At 50.1% G+C, this 2397-nt stretch overlaps 1 protein-coding gene across 1 annotated transcript in view; it reads right to left on the reverse strand.

The window, feature by feature from the left end:
- The window catches only part of LOC104995558 (short transient receptor potential channel 2-like), a 39509-nt gene that overhangs the window by 10261 nt on the left and 26851 nt on the right, over positions 1–2397 (reverse strand). Inside the window, exons 14-15 of the mRNA XM_010849468.1 lie at positions 2364–2397; positions 1140–1304 (exon numbers count right to left, since the gene is read on the reverse strand). The exon at positions 2364–2397 is cut by the window's right edge and continues 26 nt beyond it. Coding sequence (XP_010847770.1) covers positions 1140–1304; positions 2364–2397 — 199 coding nt within the window. The remainder of the gene's footprint in view (positions 1–1139; positions 1305–2363) is intronic.

Raw genomic sequence — 2397 nt, forward strand, 5'->3', positions numbered from 1 at the left:
GCAGGCGGCCAAGCTGGGGGGGAAGGAAGGAGAGCAGGCTTCTCAGAGTCCTGCTCACACCTCTCCCCTCCCAGGAGAACTTCGGGGATGCTCAGCCCCCACGTGTCTCCTCCTTTCACTCACTCACTTATTCAGACGTTTATCAAGAATGTACTGTATATTAGGCTTTCCCCTTTCATATTGATGTTTTCCTTCACAACTGTAGGAGGTGGGTATCATTATTTCCGTTTTTAAGCTAGGAACTGAGGATCACAGAAGTAAAACTTTCCCTAGGGGGGTCCCCCAGACTCTTCGATCACAACCATGTTAAAAAGTAAGTTTATCATCTTTGGATCTCAAACGTCTTCCTCTTCTTTCTGTGTCCCCATCTTAGAAAACATCCCGAACACCCAGACCAGGAAGCTTGAAGGCATCCCTGAATCCTTTTCCTTTCTCTCGCACACTCTGACAGTCTCTCGGACTCCCACCCCTCCCCCAATTCATCCTTCACACCCCTGGGAGAGAGAGCTCTCTAAAGCACAAAACTAATAGAATCTCTCACCTCATTACAATCCTCCAGTGGCTCCCAACATTGCATAAGGTTCTGTGGAACCCGGGCCCCTGCTCGCTTCCCACCATTCGCTAATTGCTATCTGCACTTAGGCTTTAGCTGCACAGAATTCCTTTCAGTCTCTCTAATGCTTTGCATTCTCCCTCCCTGGGATGTTGGATGGATGCCCTTTTCCTGCCTCCTGGAGCACTGCTTACCCTATTCCTCACCTGGTTTACAGGGTCTTGATCTTTTTTATGTCCGCAGTGCCAGGCATGATGTCTGGCTCATAGTAGGGAATAGAAATATCTGAGTCCTAAAGAGCTCCCAAAGAATTTGAGGTTGGGGTAGGGGTCTCATTAGGAGAGACTGCATATAAGACTCAGGCTTTGGAGGCAGAGAGACCTCAGTTTCAATCCCAACTCTGCTATTTCCTGCGGACAAAAGAGAATTTCTGTTCCCTATGTCTTCACTGTAAAATCCAGGTGCAATGCCTACCTTCCAGAACCACCTCAAACTACCTAAAAGGAACACTAAGGGCCCAGCTCAGGGCTTGGCATAAAACAAGTGCTCAATAAATGACAATTATCATTATTTCTATTCTTAGTACCCGGGACTTGGGCGCCAGCCAGTACCCAAGGCAGAGGAAGGGCATGGTGAGGAAGATGAGGAAGGCGATGAAGAGCTTCCAGATGGTGGTGCTCCCACGCCAGCCAGCCAGGTTCCCACACCAGATGGAGGACAGGACTTGCTGGCAGATGGGATGTGCTACAAACTAAACAGATAAGGGTGTGAGCAGAGGGAGTGACCACTGGCCAGGGAGGAAGAAGAGGAGTCAGTCAGGTATAGAAAGTGAACCACGTTTCTTTTCTCCCCAGGCCAGCCAGCTAAGAAGAGAGGCAACCCACTTACCAAGTGATCTTGGGCAGACCCCACCCCTCTTTGGGACTTAGTTTCCTAGTCTATGAAGGAGAAACCGAGCTCAAAGAATTTTCTGGACTCTCCAGATCCCACATTGTTGAATCTAAGCCAGGCAGTGGTGGGTGCAACTGGATACGGGTCCCAGAACCCTGAGGGTTCTTTGTCTTCTTAGCGATGTGGGGCACCAGGCAGCATGGTCTTGAGGTAGGGAGGAGCAGGGAAGGTGGAATTTGCTGACTTGGGCAGTCATTGGAAAGGAAGGTTTCTAATTAAGCTCCTGGTGGGCTAGGATATCTGAGGGTGGGTGAGAGGGAGGAGTAAGAGGCAGGGGGAGGCTAGAAAGGGAACATGTCTTTGGCTTAGGGGTAGGCATCTAATGAGATGGGGAATAATGGAATCACTTGATATTTCAGCCCTGAGAGATCTAGTCTAATCTTGCTGGATAGAGGGAGATATTGAAGTATAACCACAGAAAAAGACCAGACCAAACCTACTCAGCAGGCCAACAGGTAAAGCTCAGAAGTCTGGTCTGGTTGGGTCATGGGACTTCCAAGGCTGGGCAGAGGTTAGGGACTTAGACTGACGATAAGAAGGGAGGGTGGGAGACCCATAGGATCAAGGGCCTGGAGAGAAGGGTGCTCAGAATCAAGAGCTAAGAGGGGTCCTGGGACTTCCCCAGTGGCCCAGTAGCTAAAACTCTGTACTCCCAATGCAAGTGACCTGGGTTTGATCCCTGGATGGGGAATTAGATCCCATGTGCCACAACTAAATCCCGGCACAAAGACATAAATATGAATATTAAAAAAAAAAATGAGGGGGTCCTGAGGGCAGGGAAATGACTTGCTTAGTGTTGGATAGGGGCCATCTAGAGGGGGCAGGGCAGGGCTGGGGAGGCAGGCAGGGCCCAGCTGACCCGCTTCTGGTTGTAGTTGACGGCCAGGCGCAGC

This window comes from Bison bison, unplaced genomic scaffold (genome assembly GCF_000754665.1).
Source record: "Bison bison bison isolate TAMUID 2011002044 unplaced genomic scaffold, Bison_UMD1.0 scf7180017864284, whole genome shotgun sequence".
NCBI lineage: Eukaryota > Metazoa > Chordata > Mammalia > Artiodactyla > Bovidae > Bison > Bison bison.